The sequence below is a fragment of the Protomyctophum bolini genome (genome assembly GCF_963924005.1).
Source record: "Protomyctophum bolini genome assembly, chromosome: 19".
NCBI lineage: Eukaryota > Metazoa > Chordata > Actinopteri > Myctophiformes > Myctophidae > Protomyctophum > Protomyctophum bolini.
In genome coordinates, this window is record NC_137880.1 from 2,822,075 (window position 1) to 2,842,709 (window position 20,635).

Below are 20,635 nucleotides of genomic sequence, written 5' to 3' on the forward strand. Positions count from 1 at the left end.
AATAAAATTAAGATCCTATAGATAAAGGCCAATTGGTGACAGTTGGTGACAAAAATGTTGCTCTTTACTCCGTCCTGATGAAGGTCTAACGACCGAAACCCGGCCTTGAGTCGGTCTTACCCACAGTTGACCAAAACCGCCACAAAGACTCCACATTTGGGCAGAAAAGGGACGCAGACATAATGGGTGGGGCATCCATTTCCAACTTGCATCGTTCCAAGTAGGCCAGTGCCCAACGGGCACCGCTGTAGTGTCTATAAAGACTGACTGAGGTCCATTAATTTGTTTAAGCAGTGCAGGTTTAGTCAGTGTACTGAGGTTTTTTCATGTCTCTTTGGTGTCATGTAATCCTTTGAGAAATTAACAAAAGTTGACCAGTTAGACACTGCTCAGAGCACTTTTCCTGCAGGCTGAGCAGAGTTCTTTTAAAAGTTGAGAATAGTTTAACCTTTTTTCAGAAATGTGATCTGTCCAATCAGGATTTAGTGTCTCTCTGTGGCGCGCTGTGAGCCTCCGTCACAGAAGCACACTACCACCACCAGGCCAGCCTTCAACCTGAATGACCTAATATTCACCATCCAGTTGTCTTAAAGGCATTCATTAATATATCTCAATTAATAAGTGAGCTCTGTTCCAGCTTCAGCAGTGTGAGGCCCAGTCAATAAAATCACCAAATAATTCATAATTGGTATAGCATTTTTCTATATCAATGCATTGCTGAATTGAAATTGAATTAGTTTGTTCTTGTTTCACAGCTTGTGCTCGTATAGTATATAATAATAATAATAATTATATTTTATATTTAAGATTATACCACCTTCTCCATCATTATTCATATGGGGAATCACATCTCACATTGTGCATATTATATCTTCTATATCTATGTATGCCTGTGTAGAAGATATAATGCTATACCCAATACCTTTTTAATCCTATTTGCCAGAATCTTATAGCAATAAAGTCATTGTTCAAGAGACTGATTGGTCTGTAGTTATTTACTTTCAGTTTTCTACCCTTATTCTTTTACAAAATTGTGATTACACCAGTCGACATGGATTGTGACACCAGCTGCATCCTCCATATTCCTGTAAAGCCTTAGGTGCCACCGTGCCAGCACCTCTGAAAAGGTTTTATAAAAGTCCCCTGTTAGCCAGTCTGACCCTGGGCTCTTGAATAATATAGCCTCTCTAAGATGCATCAATCAATATATCATCATCACATACAGTAGCTGTTTCTCAGATTCACTTATTTTCACCTTGTTCAAAGCATTCTCAAGTCTCAACACACTCATTGTCAACGTCACTTTTCCCGAATAAGTCCCTATAAAATGATTCTACCGTTTCTAGAATACATTTCCTTTTCACCATTTTTATTGAATGAATAAAATTTCTCTTTTGCTTAGTTTTTTCAAGCACTATAGGAAGAAGGAAGTACATGTTTCACCCTTTACAGAATATTGTGCCCTACTCCTCACAATTGCATGCATAGGCTACACTTGTTTTTCTCATATTCATCTAACGCAGGCTTTATTTTCAAATATGTTTTAACATTGTAATTCATATTATTACCAGCATTTTCAATTTCCCTTGATAGCTTTTCCCTCAGTTCATTTTCCTCCTGTTTCTTTCTGAAATGACTTTGTTTTGCATATAGGCCTATACTTTTCTTTTTCACCATTCACTATAGCAAGTTCCCAAACTTCATGTCCCCCAAAGGACCCCCAAATTGACACTTATTAGGGGAAACTATCCCTGTGGCAATTGTGCTCAGTGCAGCAATACCTTTAAGGCTGCTTTTTTCACTCATCCCCATACAGGCAAGAAGTTCAAAATTCAGAGTATAATCACTTGTATTTCCATGTGGTCTATATGATCCGTTGCCCATGTGGAATTGGCCTATGTGGGAAAAACCACTAGACAGCTCAAGCAACAAATTAGTGAACATAAGAGCTCTTTAATTCAGAACTTCTTGCCTCGTTGAGTGAATTTGGTTTGTGTATGTATGTATACATGTATGTATTTGGTTAAAATGGGTAGGGTTTAAAAAAAGGCAAAAGCTTGCTCTGGTGCACTGGCCTAAAAGTGGGTCCTTAAAAACTGCTAAAACGTCTGAAATGTATGTATGTATGTATGTAAGTATGTGTGTAGTATTTAAAAAGGGGGGCTTTTTAGTAAAAAGCCCAGCCCACAAAACCTTCAAATAGGCAAACTGCCTATTCACTGGGGACTATGCAAGGCAGAGGCGTCCACCCCCCTGAGTCCAAGTTAGGCTAGACCGCATACCTAAACCATGGTCCGAAACTGTCCTCTAAAACCCAATGGTAAAATGGATATAAAAATAGACATTAATAAAACAACCTAAAACCATAAAAGAGTAAAAGTTCACAGCAAGGCCTGGATACCATTTATTTAGTTTGCAGATCAATGAACAGAAAAGGGATAAAATTCAACTTCTTTCATTTAAACCAGTGGGTGTTACAGTTTGCAATTTTTGAATCCATCTGTGTTCCATGAGTTTCCGCTGTCCACTGGTCCATCGGACTCCACATTCCAGACCTGAAATGATGAGGTTAGTGATGGGATGGGATTGAAAGTGTGTGTACAGAGTTGTGTGTAGGTCTGCTCGTTTGATGTGATATAGGTGTTGTTTGAGGCGTGTTTCTAATGTGTGTCCAGGAGGAAGTGTGACTATGGGGGTTGTTGATGAATTTGCGGGGTTTGAAATGGAGTGTATGTGGCTGTGGGGGCTTGGGAGGTAAAGTGGAAAATTTGGAATGCACAAGGAGGTCTCCCAGGTTCCTATTCCTTCTGAGGGCCGAAATTACCTGATGTGTTTGTGATGGGGGGTAGGATTGTTGTGTAGTGGTGACATTTTGTTTAAATTTGTGGTGAAGTGGTTGGAGTGTATGTGAAAATGTGGTTATGAATGGGAGTAATGTTGTAATGGTAGAGGAGCCGATGGCCTGGATGGTGAGAGAAGAAGAGTTGGAGGAGGGAAGACATAGAGGAGAGGGTAATGTGTGGGCCCCGTCCAGGTCCGTCCCTGTCCCTGCACTAGAGAGGGGCCTCTGATCCGGGTGCATGCTCTGAGGTGGCTGGGGAAGAAAGCTAGGATTGAGGTTAGGGTTAGAATTGGGGTTGAGAGGGTTAGGGGTAGGAGGCAGAGTGTTTGTGGAGAGTGACTGGGTGGGGGAGAGAGAGGCCAGGGCATTGCTCCTGATTGTACGTAACAATCTTTTACTGTAACCTCTCCTTCGGAGGACTGTAAAGAGTGTGTGTGTGGCCTGATTAAAGTGTTCCCTATTGGATGAAATCCTAAAAAACCGAATGATTTGTGATTTGATGATTCCTGCAAAAGTGTGCTTTGGGTGGTAACTGTGTTTGTGGAGTAGTGCGTGTGTGTCTGTGTGCTTAAAATATATTTTTGTCAGTAGTTGTTTATGTGTCTGATCTATTGTAAGAAAAAATACGGTGGTGTCCAGGAAGTTAATCTCTGTTGGATGAATTATGTGTTTGATGGTTATGGAAGCATGGTGTGTGTTCAAAATCTGTAAAAATGTATCAAACTGTTGTAAGGTGTGTGGCCAGAGCCCTATGATGTCATCTAAAAATCTGAAATACATGGTGGGTTGTAGTGGACACTTTGCCAAGGCCTCTCTCTCCCACTCACTCATGTAAATGTTGGCATAAGCGGGTGCAAATTTCTTGCCCATAGCTGTGCCCTCTATCTGTAAATAGTGTTTGTTATTAAATGTGAAATCATTGCAATTGAGACTAAGTTCTAATAGTTGTAAAATGGCATTGTCTGGTCTAGTGCTGTCCGGGTGTGTCTGGAAGAGATTTCTAACTGCCTGTAAACCAGTGGCTGTATGTATGTTGGTGTAAAGGCTGTCAATGTCTATGGTGAAAATGTATGTGTGTGGTGGCACGGCTATGGGCTTGATTTTTTTTTTGTCTCTTAAATAACTGGCGTGTATGGTGGAGAGGGGGTTGAGGAAGTGGTCTATATATTGTGCTATGTGGTATATATGTGGTATATATGTGGTATGTACATATGTGGTAGGACTCACTGCTGCAGTCTGACACTATGGGCTGGATTTTGAAGGTGCGTTTTACCATGTGGTAATACATAAATTGGCCTCGCTCTGCGCACAATCGTATTATGAAAGCCTTATCGTCCCGTGTTGAATGCACACACATATGGAATACGACGTTGCTGAATATTTTAGCATTGTGGGAGTGTCCATATGTTAATTATTTTCGCTTTGCGCAATTTGCTATTAAGCCCCTTGACCTGCGCATAACGATTAGACGTGGGTCTAGGCACCTCATAAACGCAAAAAGAAGATAAAGCACTGTTTGATTTTACACTTGAGCGGCTCTGGGACGCTGCTGGAGTGTTGCCAAGTCTGTTTATTATAAGCGGCTTCTTTTTCTGTAAAGTTGCTTGTAAATATTGGTAGTTGTGGTTGCTTTTCTTGTTTCTAAAGGTTTCTCCTAATGTTGTTTAAACCAGTGATCCTCACACAGCACATTCCCATGTCAAGGATCCCCAGATGAATGCATTTGCCCAACTAAGGACGGCTAATACAAAAATGTAATTAAAGTTTTACTTTTGAAAATAGCAGATCTACCAGCTCACAATGAATCACATTAATTCATTAAAACTATGAACTCTGACTGCAGGCGGATATATAATGATCATTATAACAATGTGCAAGAAAATATTTAAAAAGATGGAATAACTTTATATTTGTGGACAATCAAAATATGTTTTTTATTTTAATGTGGTGTCATTAAAATTAATCTGGATATAGCAGACTCACTATCTAGAAAATAAAAACATGGCACTTAATTTAAAATAGGTTACAGACCCCTGTTATATGCGCTTATTTTGGGATTATTTTTATAGACCTATTTACTTGTTTCTATGAGACATGGCAACAGCGCAGCAAAAGACATTTAAATGTTGAGATTAGAAACGGCCATAATTATTTCATTTCTCAACCTTAAAAAAAAATAAAAACATCGCCATAATCCTTGGGAAGTGTGCTTTCATACGCTGTATCACACTCAATCCAAGTCTTCTTCAATAAAATGCTACGAGCGAAGACCATACGATCACATACACCACACATTCAACTCATTACTCATTTCAAATATAATATAATTATAATTTAAATTAATTTAAATATAATTTTACTGGTGTTTCTCAATAGAAACAACTTATTTTGAGGCATAAAGGTGACAGCATGCAGTGCAATAGGAATAATTAACCCAAATGTGACAAAGTCATATGTCATGTCTTCTATGGTGCCAGCCTGAAGAAATGTAATATAACGATCCCCAAAGTGCGCATTCCGTATGTCACATCAGCTGACTGGTAAAGAAAATAGTACGGACATGTTGATTGGGTAACTCTCAAACACGCCTTAAACACTCCCATGACTAATTCAAGGCCGTTTTGCGCACTCCACGGGGTGGAAAGCGCTTCTTAACATGCTTAAAATTGCAATATGACATACCCCAAGCCCCCAGCTCATATTACTGTAATCTTATATGTCATATCATATGACGTTCAAAATGGCACCCTATGGGTCTGCCGGGAGGCACCTCCAAGGGAATAGTCCAAGTCTGGGGATCCTTATGGATTTTTGGGTAGTAGATAGAATATCCTAGGTCTGGGGTTATCGTACATAGAGGAAGTCGCGTTGTTTGGAGGTGATGTAGTTTTGGTGATAAAGTGTTGTAATGATTTGTCTGAGTTTGATCTGAGTCTGTGGTTGTATGCTGGCTGCTATGTGAGTGTAGTATCTTGTGTTGGATAGTTGTCTGTTAGCTTCATATGTGTATTGGAAATTATCTAAAATGACTATTTTTGAACCTTTATCAGCTGGTTTAATAACTATTTGTGTGTTGTTCCGCAGTGTTGTGATGCTGTTCCGTTCGTCTGTGGTCAGGTTGTCAGGTCTGTCTGGTGATGGGTGGTACTGATTAAGTGTATGGTTATCTAGCTGTATGAGGTCTCGTATCCTGCCGTCCACCTGGGAGAGTTTTGGAAAAAGTCTATTAATTTAAGTCTCCTATGGTATCTATGTGTGTCCCTTCGAAGTGCCTCCCAATCCGTCCCTGTGGGTCGAGGAATGTAGGCGAGACCCCTCTCCAGCAACTGGGCCTCTGCGGCCGTGAGACGGACGGACCTGGACAGGTTCAAGACATTGGAGTGGGGGTCAGGTGCTGGTCGGAGGGACTGAATGGCTGTTAGACGTTGAGAGGAAGAGGGGGGAAGAATGGTGGTGGGCGGTGTGGGACAGGGGAAGGGGGAGGAGAAGGAGGAGGAGGAGGAGGAGGAGGGGAGCCTGTTGGGAACAAGGTACCAGAGGAAGAGGAGAGGTAGGGCAGGAATCCAGGCTTCGGCTCCTGTTTAGAGAAAATTTAAATGTGTGCACCAATGGTTAAATATTTTGACTGCTGTGGTGTGTGTCCAGTGTATGTTGTCGGGTTCTGTGTGAAACTGGTCGTGGTCAACTGGTGGGATGTATGGGAAATGTGTTGTGATGTACTGGTTCATGAGTGTGAGGTTCTTCTTCTTCTGTTTGACTGTTAGGAACTGGGAGAAGTTGATGAGGGGAATATGGATGGTGGCGTTGGGAAAGGTCCGTTGTGCCTCCTTGTGCATCCCATTAAGCTGCCTATAGGAGGTCTGGTCTGTATCATTGTCCTTGCAGTTGATGCCCACCGAGAGAATGACTTCTTCTACCCTGGGGTGAACCTCCGCCTTTTCCAAAACCTTGGTCAGGTGGTTGAAGGTCGCCCCAGGGTTGCTGTCTATCTGTAAGTCAGTGTGGTGTGATGGTGGGATTCTATTTAGATTGGAGTCCCCCAAGATGGCCACCGGCTTTCGGACCACAATGTTCCAGTCCAGCACCTTTCTCTTAGGCCTGGCCTTGTGATAGGTGGGTATACAGGGAAGTGTTGGGGATGGAGGGGGTGGTGACGTGTGTGGCTGTGAGGCGCCAGTAGTGAGAGGCTGCGGGATCGGGTGGTTCTGAGAGGGTTCAGAGTATGTATGTATGTATGTATGTATGTATGTATGTATGTATGTATGTATTTGGTTAAAATGGGTGGGGTTTAAAAAAAGGGCAAAAGCTTGCTCTGGTGCACTGGCCTAAAAGTGGGTCCTTAAAAACTGCTAAAACGTCTGAAATGTATGTATGTAGGTATGTATGTATGTGTGTAGTATTTAAAAGGGGGGGCTTTTTAGTAAAAAACCCAGCCCACAAAACCTTCATATATTTAAAACAAATCCAAAATAAGGTTACCAGTGAAGGGCAAAATGCCTATTCGCTGGGGACTATGCAAGGCAGAGGCGTCCACCCCCAGGAGTCCAAGTTAAGCTAGACCGCATACGTATGTATGTATGTATATGTATGTATTTTTCCACTCTCTGTCTGTATGTCATGAGAGCAGGACCTGGTGACTTTTGTCTCTTATATTGTTAACTATGTTGATTTCCTAATGTATTTGTACAACCATTAGTCTTTACATCTTTTCTCGTATAATGATTTTTAGAATGTAACTGAAATGTACTGTAGAAGCTATTTGGGGTTAGTAACAGCACGTCCCTAGCAGGACTTTTACATTATTGTTGTGTTCATATAGGTTTAAGCAGACTTATTTCAAGATGCTCCACTGTTTGTGTTCATACAGTCTCCATATAGTAAAGTGTCACTACCTGCACTAACCGTGCAGCCAAACCCAGATGAGCATGAAGAGACCACACGCTGCTCGAGCTGTGAAGATCAGAAGACAAGATAAGTGCTTCACGCCTTCCCTTAGACTATAGAGAGCACACACACACACACACACACACACACACACACAATCCCTGTTACCTTCGTGAGGAGAGGAGAAGCCACTGGCGGAGAGGTTGGGAGGAAGACTACTGTGCTGTAACAGGTTGTCAGTTGTCTCGTTGACAAGGGAGACGGGCACAGGACTGGGCGCAGAGGAGGTGGAGGGCAGAGAGAAGAGGCTACTGGAGGGCATGGGGGCATCATCATCCAGTTGGCAGTTGAGCAGCGACTTACTGGTGGAATGATCTAAAGGGAAGAGAGGACGAGAGCAAAGATTAGTATAGGAATATACACAAATGTGGTTGTAGACACTATAGAGTTACACTATGAACACACACACACACACACACACAATCCCTGTTACCTTCGTGAGGAGAGGAGAAGCCACTGGCGGAGAGGTTGGGAGGAAGACTACTGTGCTGTAACAGGTTGTCAGTTGTCTCGTTGACAAGGGAGACGGGCACAGGACTGGGCGCAGAGGAGGTGGAGGGCAGAGAGAAGAGGCTACTGGAGGGCATGGGGGCATCATCATCCAGTTGGCAGTTGAGCGGCGACTTACTGGTGGAATGATCTAAAGGGAAGAGAGGACGAGAGCAAAGATTAGTATAGGAATATACACAAATGTGGTTGTAGACACTATAGAGTTACACTATGAACACACACACACACACACAATCCCTGTTACCTTCGTGAGGAGAGGAGAAGCCACTGGCGGAGAGGTTGGGAGGAAGACTACTGTGCTGTAACAGGTTGTCAGTTGTCTCGTTGACAAGGGAGACGGGCACAGGACTGGGCGCAGAGGAGGTGGAGGGCAGAGAAAAGAGGCTACTGGAGGGCATGGGGGCATCATCATCCAGTTGGCAGTTGAGCGGCGACTTACTGGTGGAATGATCTAAAGGGAAGAGAGGACGAGAGCAAAGCCAATCTGGTTGTAGACACTAGTGGCAAAATGGTAAATCTCACCAATGACCAATGTTTACTGGTACTAGATCAAGCGACTGTGGTGCTGAGACTGAGAAGGGTAAATAATAAAGTAGATTTTCGCCTGACTCGGCTCTGAAAAAGCCAAAAGTCATGCTGAGAACTCACCAGAACCTTTTTTGTGGAGGAAGGAGATACATTTCTTAATCCTCTGCTGCGTGGAGGGCTTGAGTTTATGGAAATCGACATCAAGCTCGGCAGGTGTGGAGGACTTCTTGAGCGAGGGTTTATCGGACTGGATAATTTCTACCACTTGCCACAGATGTTGAGTGGGGAGCTCGGCGATGTCTTTAACGATGTCTTGCAACTCCTCCACAGACATGGGTTTCACCTTCTTACTGAAGAGAAAATAAATATTCCCATTTAAGGAGTAATAAGAGACGACAAGAGATCCAGTACAAGTCATTTTACACTTGGTCGCATGCTGAAAATAGAAGATCTACAATATCACGCTGAAAATAGCAGATCTACAATCTCGCAGCGCGACACGTGAGCTTGTAGATCTGCAATTTTCAGCAAGTTTAAAATCAGTCATTATGCCAAAAAAAAAACATTTTAGTCGACTAAATAAACTGTAGATTTAGTCGACTAGAAATCGCATGACATTTAGTTGACTAAAATTAGACTAGACATTTAGTTGACTAAAATTAGACTAAACATTCCAGGTGACTAAAATGTGACTAAAACTAATTTGAAAACTATTCAAGAGACTGACTAAAACTAAAATATAATTTTGCTGCCAAAAAGACTGGTTGGGATTAAGGCCAATGCCAAACCTACCTGATCTTTCTTGTTTTGGCTTGTTTGAGAGCTGGCTGCAGCTGATCAACGGCATTAAGCTGCAGGAGGGAATGAGGGAGACCAGAGTAAAGGGGCATATCAACAAAAAACTGCGAGAAATATCCTCATAAAATGGCCTTGTGTCTGTACATTTAGAGAAGTTTAGATTGTACGGAGGCATCCCCCCTCCTCCCCAAATGACAGAAGCGTCATCATTGTCATTTCACATCCTACCCGGTTTACATTTAACCACCTCCGCCCCCCCCCTTCGGAATTCCAATCCCGAAGCATCACTTCAGTGATGCTTGCGGAAATCGACTTCGTCTCGTTCCTGACCGGATCACTGTCGTGGCAATAATCACGTTAAACAACACCCTCTCGTGTAATATTGCTTAATTTGAAACCACCTGTGGATGTGACTCAAGTCACATTTGGAAAAAGAAAATCTGATTCCATTTAGACTTATTTAAAACCCATTTTGGGCAGGAACCCTTTTTGGTGTTTTAAACATTGTTATAATTTAGCCATTGAAAAATAGCAGATCCACAAGCTCATGGCGTGACACAGAGTGGCGCGCTACGAGCTTGTAGATCTGCTATTTTTTTTTAATAATAAAAATGTGGCGCAAATCTTTGAATATATATTCTTTGGATTAAGCAAATCGGATTTCTATCTTGTGACACAGACCTGATTCAGGCTACTTTCAGGCTAGATTTGGCTGCCAGTGTAAATCAGGCCTAAGTGGGATAATGTCTGCCTAGGTGGTCATTGTCGGGAGATAATTCACCGACAGGGAGTTTAACCACCGACACGAGCGGAAAATGACCACCTAGCCAGATATTATCCCTTACAAAACGTGAATCACAATGCAAAGCATTGGGTTTCTGTGTGTTGCTATACAGTGGTGAAGGTGCCGGTGTAACTCTGACCTGGCCTTTAGCATCTCCTGAAGCTCTCAGAAGGTTCCTCTTCACAGAATGGACCACCCCATCATCATACCGAACTGTGTAAATGCCTGCTGTCAAAGCACAGAAGAGGGGCTCAGATAAATAAACATGTCTATAGTTTCTGTGTTGATGAAAATGTGTTTCAGTGATTCAAACCTTCTTCGTTGACAGATGCAATCTTGCCAGGGTAGAAGCGACAGTCCGTCCATCTTGCTAGTACTTCTACTCCAACATAAAACTGAAAATCAAACACACACACAGTCACCCCCACATACTCCACTTTATAAGACTTCTCCACTTCTTATAAACTTTATAAGAACAGGATTATTTTGTTGGGCAGTAAACACTCCAAGGAGCTGTGTGTGACATCATGCGGAAGCTAATTTAGCTAAGATAGGTATACGTCAGGGGTGGGCAATTATTTTTCCCAAGGGGCCAAATGAGAAACAGAAAATATTTTGGAGGGCCGGGCCAAAAGGCTAAACTTAATTATGCATAATATCAATTTTATTTCTATATAAATAGCAGTAAATGGCATTGTTTTGCAAAGCAATGGTAAACTAAATGTGAAACATTTGACCCAAATTATAGGCAGAGTGACTATTTTACATCATGATGATGTACAATAAGAGCACCCCTCACTTCACATGGGTGTGATTTGTTTTACTTTCAACTTGCAGGCTTGCAGAACAACGACGTTCTGAAAACAATAATAAGCCAACCATGGTATTGTTGAGACTTGGCAGCCTGACAGGCGCTGAATGTTGATGTGTGCACGTTCGTTCTGCCAGATTTACTTTGTGGTACAACGGTGTCGATCGACTCGTGTGCTGAAAACAGACGATCCACAAGCTCACGGCGCATTCACGTGCACAGTAAAAGTTGACGTGCAGATTGTGTGCACTGTGAGAATGCATGGGCTTCAAAATAAAAGCGACGCCGTTTTAGTCCACCCATAAGGTAATTAGAAAGTATGTTTTATTTTCGGATTATCAAGTAATCTTTCACGGGCCGTACAATGCCCAGGCGTTCATATCCATTAGCACTGGTTAGCTGTAGGGATGTTGCACACATGCCTAAAATTGCTCTTATTTGCGCCGCCCAGCTTGTCACACTTCAGGCTGCATGAACAGCGCTCTGGCTCTGTTTTCTGCCCCCTCAATGTCCCCGTTCTCTGTTGTATTTCAATGGCTAGTTGGCGACAAGCCTACAACGGTAGCGTTGCAGTAGTCAAAATGTAAGCGAGTGACAGGCTGACAGCGAGACGAGATTAACACATGTCGATCGTATCAATGCAGAGACCTACATTGTTAAATCCATTATTGGCCATTTGGCCTGGATGGAGAACGTTTACAGCCGCTGTCGCTTCCTCCTCAACCTCCTATCCGTCTCCTCGAGTCCCCACACTGGCACGGTAGTTACGGCTATCAAGTTAGCCATGTGCTATCGATGTTTGAGGGTTTTCTCGTCAGCGAAATGTCAACAAACAGAACACGTACGGTGACATGCATGCTGATCTTCCTTAATAATAAAAAAAGGCTTAGCCCATGCGTCCAGTGGCTTTATAGGTATAACTTGCTCAGATCTGGACTGGATTTATTTATGTTTTGGACTAGGTACTGTAGACGCGCAGATGCGATGCGTTGTTTATTGATGATTAAGCCTACAACAATTTATTTATATTGTTAAATGTTGCTTTTTAGTTTGTCTTTTAAAAAGGAGCATATATAAATGTATACCATTCGTCTACCAACTTTAATTATAAACAAGAAGGTGGCCGCACATTCTATAATGCGTTTTACAACATCTTACAAACAATTCAAAGCTATTGTGAAGCTGAATAAAAATCACTTTTACCTGGAAGCGGTTGTCACTGGCAGCATTCTCCAGGGCCATGACGGAGAATGAGCCTATGAAAAAAATAAAGGAAGTCAGTCACTGGAATAACAATTTTCTTCTCGTGCACCAAAGATGAAAGTTTGTCCTTTACTCCAAACGAAACGACGGCAACACAATTTGGGTGAGCGAGGCAGTATAGCTACTTACAACCAAGTGCAGTAAATTCACCCCCTCCCCCCACCTATCTGCTGGAGAGGTTTCCAATCGAGGTGCTCATTAGACGCAATTCAACACAGCTGCGCGAAATTGTCTAGCTCACACTAGTATTACTAGGCAAGAAAAGCCAAGAGTGCACTATGTACAAGACCTGCACAACATCAAATTAAAAAAAATACAGTCAGTCCAAGAAAAAAAAAAACCCAGTCCACAGTGATTTAGGCTTGATGCCTGTATATATAAAATATAATACATTTAATAATATAATAAAATACTTATTTTATTTGGAACTTTATTGGTATTGTTTCTACTGTTTTACCACAGGCGAGTTGTGGACTAAAGCATTGTAATAGTTAGTTGAACTGTACAAAAACAATCCGATTCTTATGATAATTACAAAATAGTTCGAAAAGTTACCTTCTCTCTTCTCCTGCCTCCTGCCTCCTTCTTCCTGCTTCCTTGACGGTGACACCGTACGAGCCTTCAGGCTGGCGGGGGTGACGTGTGACTGGGGGGTGTCACCTTTTACCGGTACTGTAACCTGCTAAACTCGCGCTGATTGGCTAAAGTGACACGTGATAGGCAGACTGGGGGGTGTCACCTTTTACCGGTACGGTAACCTGCTAAACTCGCGCTGATTGGCTAAAGTGACACGTGATAGGCAGCACGGCATATTATTGGCTATAGGTGTGTGAAAATGCCTGAATTCACACACTTCTGCAGTTGCATAGTTTTGGTCAGTAGGGGGAGCATATTAACACACTTTTAACACACTTTTCATGATTTTCTATCTCTGTGGGCACTTTTTTTAAAACCAAATAAATTTGCCCTAGGAATACTAGAAACTGTTTTTCTATCAATTTAAATGATAATCCTTCTGGGGACCAGGATTTTGGTGCCCACAAGGATGCAGGTCCCCACGTCGTTGGTGTGTAGTCATAGTTCGATCCCCACAAGGTAGCAAAAGCGCACGCACACACACACACACGTATGCACACACACACACACACACACACACACACACACACACACACACACACACACACGCACACACACACCACAGAGGCAGTAACTGCGTCGATCAGCACTCCCTGTGCGGTTTATTTTAGGGGTTTTTTCTTCAGGTTTAAAGTAAACATTTTTTTCTAAACAGGTTTGTGATGAGACAGCAACAGAGCACATTTCTGACCGTATACTTTTAGTATTAGTATCGGTGTGGTGTGTTGTGTTCCACATGCAGTGAGCTTGCGTGTGTGTGTGCGTGCGCGTGTGTATGTTCAGCACAGTTCATTTGGTCTCACTCCATGTCTCGGCTCAGTAAAGAGCGAAAACAGCTAACTCCACCACCTCTCCCCCTCTCATGCACATCATTTGGAATATATAAAGCCACACAACCAACATCGATGAGGCAGTATTGCTTTGTTTTCAAAATATAAGGTTTTCTTAATTTCCTGAAAAATGACCATTTTGGAGCAGAGATATGCTACACAACCACAATGTTGCACATAGACATACAACAAATCCCCATGAAAAGCAACACTAAAGGCCCTGGCACATTCAAAATGTCAGAAGCCCTCAAGCCCCAGTCCAAATGCACTCATTCAGGGACGCTGCTGACCATGTGGTTGCCCTGCTGCGCATGATATGTTTGTGCTGAGGCCAAATTGGCATTTGATGCGTGGCACAGCTGAGCACCATAACACACTACTTACCCAACAGGTCCCAACAGGGTTCACGAGAACTTTGCCAGTGGTCAGACTTTTCAGAGTGCATGTGAGAACGGAGAGAAGAGAGCAGTATAGAGCCCTGCACTGCATGCACGCTCACTCTCGCTGTCTCAGTGTGATACACATGCCACATACTGTACACTGCTTGGTACTTTTTGTAGTTAGTGTGGTTGCCTATGGCGACCATACTATTGTTCCCCTACTTTGGAATACTTTGATTCGCTACTCCTCCCACAGTTTTTGCCTCGCGCACTCGAGCCATAGGCCCTATATCAAATCGACCGGCTTCATCGGGAATGGTGTGCTTGCATTTTGCTAAGAGATACGTTGTATAGTTTAATTGATATTAATTAATTAGTTCTCCATAGACGTATAATGGGAAGATCGAAGAGTAATTAAGGCTCCAATTTAAGTATTTTTTCCCTTGGAGACGGTAAGCGCCATATTTAAAAGACTTAGGAGGGAGGTTCATATTAATCTCTCTCTAGGTCGTCCTCAGACGAGCCCTCCATCGTCGTTTCCAGTCATCCCGATTCTCCATACATCTGGCCAGTTCGTTGGTACTTTGCACTCCTGCATCGTTCTTGAGTACATCCACGTACTGTATAATAGCGTGGGGCGTCCTCGTGATCGATGCCCGTGTGTTGGTTCCCAGAGCACCAGTTTGCTGGCTGGCAGTTCTTGATGCCTTTGGCAGTGTCCTGCTAGTCTCATTCTCCTGGCTGCTATTTTCTGGCTCACCCTTGGTAATCCCTCATACAGAGTCTTGTTAGTGACATGTACAGTCTTGCTGATGTTAAGTACTGAACGCAGCATTCTGGTGTAGCAGCCGTCAAGGGACTTCTGCAGCGTTGGCTTCAGGGTCCAGCATTCACTTCCGTATAGGAGAACAGACTCCACTGAGTCCACAAGCTGAGTTTGATTTGTCGGGGGAGTTTGGAGTTCCATACACTGGTCATGCCATTCAGGGCCCTCCATGCAAGTGCCTTCCTCACTTTCCGATCTTGCTCGGTTGAGTTGACCCATGACCCCAGGTACTTGAAGTCCTTGAGTTCCTTCAGCACAGTGCCTCCTGTTGTTGTGAGAGGTGGATGTTCCGGTGGGATGTTGTAGGTGATAACCTCAGTTTTCTAATCATGAAAATGAATTGAAAAGGAATTACATCACTCAGCCTCATGGTGGCGCTATAACAGCCCACTTCACGTTTTTCCCTATAACTCTAGAACCTTAAGTCATAAAATCTAAATTTCCTTTTCCATGGATTCCTTGGATCATGACGGATCTCCCCACATAGACCACGCCCATTTCTGTCTAGAATGAAATTGCACCAAATTAGCATTTTCTTCAAAACACACTTTTTGCTCCACCTCCAACAGATTTTGTCCAAATCTCACACAAATTGGTACACAACATCAAACAAAAACCATTGAGACACAAAATTTCAATCACATATCGAGAGTGGTTCAATCAATGTAGCGCCAAAAGCAATTCCATTTTCACCCATGGGGTCGCCACAAATGCCAAAAATCTCACCGTTTGTTGAAAAAACAATATGTTGGGGGGCTCAATCCCCACCAAAATACTTGATCTCAGGGGTGATGTGACCATTTAATTGACTCGTAAAATTAGTGGGAGGGGCCAGGCTGTCTGTCTGACACTGAGGGAAGAGGAGAGGGGGATAGTCACTGAGTAGAGGGCTTATACAGAAGAGAGAGGGTAGACTACTAGACTGTATCGCCATTGTGTTTGTGATATATGGACCCTGAGTACTAAAGATAGAATAACAAATGTCTTGCCTATAATGACAAACCCGAGGCTATGTTCATTAGAGATTGACAGTAATGTTAGTATTAGTAAATAACTAAAAAGTAGTTTTGGAAAAATGGAAACTTGCAGGATGTGGTTAGAGACGTCATTTCTCATAGATCTGCTGTGTTTTCCTGTAAGTGAAGATGTTATCTTCTGTGTTGGCCTAAAAATAAAAAATAAGATCCTACAGATAAAGGCCAATGCACACCTCATAAGGTTGTTGACTGGCTTGACTGCAGGTGTGTACTGCGTAGGACAAAAGTGCATTTAGGGAATCTTTGAAAAGCAGAAAAGCACACTGTCGGAAACTTGGCAAAAATGTTGCTCTTTACTCCGTCCTGATGAAGGTCTGACCACCGAAACGTCGTTTAATAAGGAGCAACAAACAATGTGTCAAAAGTCGACCATCTGTCCATAAATGCTTCAAATTAGACACACGCGTTCCTCCACTCCACCACGGGGAGTGCAGTGCCCGGCCTTGAGTCGGTCTGACCCACAGTTTTCCAGAACAGCCACTAAAGGCTAGCTCTGCCCAGGCTCTGGACAGGGCCGCCGCCTATGCGTGTATATGCTTTTTTATCATCTGTCCAATCAGGTGTGTCTCTCTGTGCCGTGCTGTCAGCGGAAGCAGCCACACTCACACTGTACTACCACCAGGCCAGCCTCCCTCCACCTCCACTGGGCTCACATAAACACTATCAACCTGAATTACCTCAAATTCACAATCCAGTCAGGTGAAAAGTAAAATGGTATAGCCTACCTTTTTCTTATATATCAATGTATTGCTGTATTGAAATTGAGATTAGTTTTGTTCTAATTTCACAGCTTGTGCTTGTATTGATGATTGCTTATTTTTAAATGGCTGTACAAAAGTATAAACGTACAACAAGTAAAACATGAGGTCAAAGTGGTTATACTGGTTGTGATGCCATGTTAATAAATGTGTGGACCCCCTGGAAGCCCCTTCAAGGTTTGACTGCATGGGATCTTTTTTTAAAGACTGTAAGCACATCCTGTGGTTTAAACCTTTCAGGTAAACACTTTTTGAAAACAAGTTTTTGATGAGACATGAGCAATAGTGCATGTTAGTGGTGTGTGTGTGTGTGTGTGTGTGTGTGTGTGTGTGTGTGTGTGTGTGTGTGTGTGTGTGTGTGGAGCTCCAGTACCCCACACACACTGCCTGCCTTCACCATTGACCACAAGCCACTGACAATAACTCCATCATTTAAATACCTGGGCAGTATCCTCTCTGAAGACTGCAGCATCGACAGTGAAATCCAAAACCGGATCAAGCAGGCATCAGCTGCCTTTGGGAGACTACGGCGTCGGGTCTTCCAAAACAACAACCTTCATCTGCACACCAAAGTATCTGTTTACCAGGCTGTCTGTATCACCACCCTCCTCTACAGCTGTGAAGCATGGACCCCATATAGCCGTCACATCAAGGCCCTGGAGCGCTTCCATGTTGGATGCCTGCAGCGCATCCTTGGCCTCACCTGGCGTGATCATGTACCTCAGACTGAAATACTTGCCAAGACCAACTGCAGGAGTATTGAGGCCATGATCACCCAGCACCAACTGCGCTGGCTCGGACACTTCATACGGATGCCCCAAGATCGGCTGCCCCGTAGAGTGCTGTATGGCCAGCTCCACCATGGCCAGCGCCTGGCAGGAGGGCCAAAGAAGCGCTACAAAGACCAGCTGAAGACCTCACTGAGGAAATGTAAGATCAGGCCTGAGGACCTGGAGGCTGCTGCTGCTGACCGTGACTCATGGCGGCAGCGCTGTCACCACGGAACCCAGAGGCTGGAGGAGGACAGGACTGTCAGAAGACAGCAACAGAGACAACAGAGACACAGGAGGAACACACCCATGACTGCCATTACCACTATACCACCACTACAACCTACCCATGCCCCACCTGCAATAAAACATGTAATTCCAGGATTGGACTCTTTAGCCATCAAAGAACTCACCGTTAAGGACATAAGTGGACGTCATCATCGGATTCGATGGACAACCATAAGCAAGTAAGTGTGTGTGTGCGTGTGCCTGCCTGCCTGCCCTCTGGTAGCACATTTCACATTACGATGGAAAGAGTGTCTTTAAGTCAGCTTGATTGAAATCCCCCGCCGCTAGATGATGGGTATGGATTGACATATTTTATTTGTGTCATGGTCTGTCACTCCACAGACCATGTCTCCTCCCTGGCCACTCCCTCATTCCATTCCCTCACACTGCACACCTGTCCCCAACTCTCATCAGTGCTTCCCATTACACACCTGTGAACCCTTTGCCATTATCCTGCTGCCTATAAATACTGGACTCTTTGCACACACGAACTGTCAGTACATAAAACCATTGTCCGGTGCTCCTCTTGGTGTTCCTCGGTCCCTGGAATTCCTTGTTCTCCTTCAGTAAGGTTTTTGCATTTCTGGACTTCCTATGTTTTTTGCCTTGTGCCTTGTTTAGTTTTGCCTTTTTGGATTTTTGTTTGTACATTGGAAATGTTTGGACTTTGGGCTTTCCTGAGTAGATTATTGCTGTCCTATTTTTTGATTGTAAACTAATCTGCCTTTTCGGCCTTAATAAAACAGTTCTTGAAACTATACTTTGCTTGTGGCTCTGCATTCTGGGTTCAGACATTCTGCTACCGTGACAGTATGTACTGACCATAATGAACCCAGCAGAGCTAAAGCTTTTTCATAGAAAGGTGGCAGAATTAGAAAATGTGGTTTCTCGTCTCTTGGCCTCTCCACCTAAACTGCGTACTGAACTGGAGATATCAATACAGCAGCATTGGTTCAAGGAGAGACCATGGGTAAGCCATTTTGTCCCCCACCTGGATGTGGTGCGGGGGAGGCTTAAGGACTTTGAAGACGCCTCAATACCACATGTTTCTCAGCCAGCTCCCAACTCCATTAGGCTTGGAGTAGTGAGTCTGCAATCAGCCTGCCCTGTTCCAGACCAACAAAGGAACCAACCCTTGGACTTATTTTCATATTTTTGTAAACCTGTGAAAATACCGGTGTACTCTGAGCCGGTTCAAGTCCAGGACCCATATGAGGGGTCGCGCCTAGCCTTTTGTGTGGGGAACCGTGGGCCTGCTAGGGGAAGGCGTGGTCACCATGGCCCTCTACATCCCCAGCGGTCGTCACTGCCCTGCACTTCGCTGCCCGGCTCTCCGCCGCCCAGCCTGCCTGGCTCTCCGCTGCCCAGCCTGCCTGGCGCTCCGCTGCCCGGCTCTCCGCTGCCCGGCTCTCCGCCGCCCAGCCTGCCTGGCTCTCCGCTGCCCGGCGCTCCGCCGCCCAGCCTGCCTGGCTCTTCGCTGCCCGGTTCTCCGCTGCCCAGCCTGCACCACCACCTCCTGTACCTGCAGTCCAGGCTCCAGAATCTGCAGCATCCTCCTCTCCTGGGTGTGCAGTGTCCTCTGGGGTCCCGTCTGCAGCACCCTCCTCGCCTGGGTGTGCAGCATCCTCCTCTCCTGGGTGTGCAGCATCCTCCTCTCCTGGGTGTGCAGAATCCTCCTCTCCTGGGTGTGCAGCATCCTCCTCTCCTGGGTGTGCAGCATCCTCCTCTCCTGGGTGTGCAGCATCCTCCTCTCCTGGGTGTGCACCATCCTCCATGTCTCCTCTGTGTGCAGCTCTGCCTGTAGCACCACCGGCCCCACCTCCTGAGCCTGCAGCTCCGCCTGCAGCCCTCCCTCCTGAGTCTGCAGCAATGGCTCCTGCAGCCCTGACACCTGCAGCTCTGGCTCCAGAGCCTGCAGCTCCTCCTGGGGTGTCACCTCTGCCTGCAGCCTCCCCTGTGGTGTCGCCTCTGCCTGCAGCCTCTCCGGTGGCGTCGCCTCTGCCTGCGACATCCCTGGCGTCGCCTCCAGCCTCTGCGGCAGCCCTGGTGGCTCCTCCCAAGTTCTACATCTCGGCTCCGCCTCCTGGCCGACCTCCAGACGACGCGTCCTTCGTCTCCTCTCGGCCTCCTGGCCGACCCCCAGATCCATCCTTCGTCTCCTCTCAGCCTCCCGGCCGACCTCCAGATCCATCCTTCGTCTCCTCTCAGCCTCCCGGCCGACCTCCAGATCCATCCTTCGTCTCCTCTCAGCCTCCCGGCCGACCTCCAGATCCATCCTTCGTCTCCTGGCCGTCCGCCCGACGACAACTTGACCGTCTCATCCCAGCCCCCAGGCCGCCCGCCTGACCCCTCGTCCCAGCATCCTGGCCGCCCACGTGACATCATCTGCTCAGCATCAGTTCCCTTCCCCCAGACCCCCTCCACCCACCCTGCTCTGTGTTCCGGGCCAGCATGGTGGGACGTCTGGAAGCCGTCCCTTAAGGGGGAGGTACTGTCATGGTCTGTCACTCCACAGACCATGTCTCCTCCCTGGCCACTCCCTCATTCCATTCCCTCACACTGCACACCTGTCCCCAACTCTCATCAGCCCTGCAGTGCTTCCCATTACACACCTGTGAACCCTTTGCCAT

The 20,635-nt window shown here is 45.0% G+C and overlaps 1 protein-coding gene across 1 annotated transcript in view; it reads right to left on the minus strand.

Annotated features, from left to right (window-relative positions):
• LOC308334115 (uncharacterized protein) overlaps positions 1-12,688 on the minus strand; it is a gene marked incomplete at its 3' end in the record, with an annotated part of 28,293 nt that extends 15,605 nt beyond the window's left edge. Inside the window, exons 1-11 of the mRNA XM_080790702.1 lie at positions 12,421-12,688; positions 10,720-10,801; positions 10,546-10,634; positions 9,617-9,675; positions 8,945-9,174; positions 8,541-8,747; positions 8,220-8,426; positions 7,895-8,101; positions 7,758-7,792; positions 6,563-6,945; positions 6,156-6,358 (exon numbers count right to left, since the gene is read on the minus strand). Coding sequence (XP_080646828.1) covers positions 6,156-6,358; positions 6,563-6,945; positions 7,758-7,792; positions 7,895-8,101; positions 8,220-8,426; positions 8,541-8,747; positions 8,945-9,174; positions 9,617-9,675; positions 10,546-10,634; positions 10,720-10,801; positions 12,421-12,459 — 1,741 coding nt within the window. The 5' untranslated portion in view covers positions 12,460-12,688. The remainder of the gene's footprint in view (positions 1-6,155; positions 6,359-6,562; positions 6,946-7,757; positions 7,793-7,894; positions 8,102-8,219; positions 8,427-8,540; positions 8,748-8,944; positions 9,175-9,616; positions 9,676-10,545; positions 10,635-10,719; positions 10,802-12,420) is intronic.
• Positions 12,689-20,635: the final 7,947 nt, after the last annotated feature.